This window comes from Mandrillus leucophaeus, unplaced genomic scaffold, assembly GCF_000951045.1.
Source record: "Mandrillus leucophaeus isolate KB7577 unplaced genomic scaffold, Mleu.le_1.0 Scaffold51, whole genome shotgun sequence".
Lineage (NCBI taxonomy): Eukaryota > Metazoa > Chordata > Mammalia > Primates > Cercopithecidae > Mandrillus > Mandrillus leucophaeus.
Window position 1 is genome coordinate 6,536,179 of NW_012105475.1, and position 2,540 is coordinate 6,538,718.

The following is a 2,540-nucleotide window of genomic DNA, read 5'->3' on the forward strand; positions in this document are numbered from 1 at the left end:
AGAAGGAGACTCTGTCTCTGGAAAACAATAAAAACAAATTTTGAGGAGATGTTGTGAAAGATGAAGATTGAAAAGTTTGTCTTATAGATCGGAACTTAAAGTGAAAATAATCCGCTACATTGTGTGATTTTATTTTTTTATTTTTATTATTTTTTGAGACGGAGTCTCGCTCTGTTGCCAGGCTGGAGTGCAGTGGCGCGATCTCGGCTCACCGCAACCTCCGCCTCCTGGGTTCAAGCGATTCTCCTGCCTCAGGCTCCCGAGTAACTGGGACTACAGGCGTGAGCCACCACGCCCAGCTAATTTTTGTATTTTTAGTAGAGACAGGGTTTCACCATGTTGGCCAGCACGGTCTTGATTTCTTGACCTCGCTATCTGCCCGCCTCGGACTCCCAAAGTGCTGGAATTACAGGCGTGAGCCACAGCGCCCAGCCCATTGTGTGAATTGCTTCAGGTACATTAAGTAATGCTAAGGTTCCTGGTGTTGGAACAGAATTAGCATAATCCTTTGGGCTTCTCTAAGAACTTATTTTCGTTCAGTGAGGAATTTATATTAGGTGCTGCACTCACGGTGCCCTGCTATTCAGAAACGTGATGGTGACAGTACTATTGTGTGTGTGTGTGTGTGTGTGTGTGTGTGCGCGCGCGCGCGCGACGGAGTTTCGCTCTTGTTGCCCAGGCAGGAGTGTAGTGGTGCAATCTCGGCTCACTGCAACCTCCGCCTCCCGGGTTCAAGCGATTCTCCTGCCTCAGCCTCCCGAGTAGCTGGGATAACAGGCGCCCACCACCACATCCAGCTAATCTTTTGTATTTTTAGTACAGACGGGGGTTTCACCCTATTGGCCAGGCTGGTCTTGAACTCCTGACCTCAGGTGATACCCCCGCTTCGGCCTCCCAAAGTGCGACAGTCGTATTAATTGGATTTAATCTCTTCGAATCTCCCTCTCTTGTGGGACACTTTTCCTCTTAGACCAGCCCTCAACACCCTCAGTCGTGGCAAGGCAACCTCCAGCCGCCAGGGGCCGCAGTCGCGCTCCTCGCGACCGGAAAAGAGTGCGGCCCAGCGCAGCCTCGGCGTTTCCGCCGTGCGTCTGCTGTGCTTTGCGCGCTCTTTACGACCGGAGTCCCTGGAGTAGGCGCTTCCGGCCATTCATACTGCAGTGGGTCAGTATTCGGTTGTTGGATTCTGTGCGCTATCGGACCCGAAGGGTGACGGCGCCGCTAGGATGAAGCTCGTGAGGTGAGGGAGTGACCAAGCAGCTCTGGGGGCTGTGGAGGGAGGGCTTGGCCCGGAGTCCGGAAGGCTGGGCTCTCCCATTTGCAGGAGGCGGGAAAGCCGCGTGTGCGCGGCCTGCTAACGGCCGGCCTTACTGCGCCCGCAGCTCGTGCTCGGGCCTGGGCTTCCGCCTGGGTCGCTCGCGGATCCCGCGTGTCTTCCAAGATACTGGTATAAAGGCCGAGCCTTTTCTTCCCGCCTAGTGACTTAGAGGCTTTCAAGGTGCGGCGCCGCCTGGGAGACATCTCGCTCTTACAGTTACTGATTTTCTTTTTGAGTGGAACTCCAGCCCTACTTAAGAGTACTTAGAAAGCTGTGTGAGCTTATCTGGAAACAAACCTGTTTGCAAACTGTTTTAAATCAGAGAAGGACTTCTGGCTTCACAAGTTTTTGTTTTTGTTTTTTTTTTAAATAAGACGGTGTCTCACTTTGTTGACCAGGCTGGTCTCGAACTCCTGGGCTAAAGCGTTCTGCCTGCCTGGCCCTCCCAAAGGGCTGAGATTACAGGTGTGAGCCACTGCGCCCGGCCGATTTTTAAGTTTATCTTTTGATTCTCCTTAGACTTATTATTGATTATTCTACCTCTTTCCTGTTAAGGTAGGCTTTTTATTTAGGAACATCTCCCAATATAGAGCAGAAATTATCACAACGTAATTGTGGCTGATTACCCAGATAATATATAGTTATTCTGTTTTATTTCTTTCGAGAGAAATAGACCCTGTCACTTAGGTGAGTCTTCTGGAGACTAATTCCAAACTACCTGCAAGTAGATTTGGTTTTGGTCTTTTTCCTTGAGACTGAGCCTGGAACAGAGGCAGACGTTTCTAATAACTAAGCCATCGATTGTAAATATTTAGCTTGTTTCTTTCCTGTTGAGTCAAGGATTGTCATTGTCCGCTAAATAGTTATTGGGCACCTGTTACCTACTAGGCGCTGGTAATAGAATTTTTTAAAAGGCAGAGCCTTGTTGGAGCTTTCTGGTTAGTGGGGATGACAGACAAGTAGATAACGTCTGAAATAATGTTTGAAACGTTTTAAATAACACATAAAAGCCTTCAATATTCAGGGAGGAAGCCAGGCGCAGTGGCTCACGCCTATAATCCCAGCACTTTGGAATGCCAAGGCAGGCAGATCACTAGGTCAGGAGTTCGAGACCAGCCTGACCAACATGGTGAAACCCCGTCTCTACTAAAATTACCAAAATTAGCTGGGTGTGGTGGCGCGCGCCTGTAATCCCAGCTACTCAGGAGGCTGAGGCAGGATA

At 49.7% G+C, this 2,540-nt stretch overlaps 1 protein-coding gene across 3 annotated transcripts in view; it reads left to right on the forward strand.

The window, feature by feature from the left end:
* The window catches only part of SNRPD1 (small nuclear ribonucleoprotein D1 polypeptide 16kDa), a 35,604-nt gene that overhangs the window by 9,088 nt on the left and 23,976 nt on the right, over positions 1-2,540 (forward strand). For 2 of the 3 annotated variants that reach the window (XM_011996348.1, XM_011996350.1), the window contains exon 1: positions 1,066-1,240. In XM_011996348.1, coding sequence (XP_011851738.1) covers positions 1,227-1,240 — 14 coding nt within the window. In that variant the 5' untranslated portion in view covers positions 1,066-1,226. Of the gene's footprint in view, positions 1-1,065; positions 1,241-2,540 lie in introns of those variants that run through there. The other variant, XM_011996349.1, reaches the window with a different exon arrangement.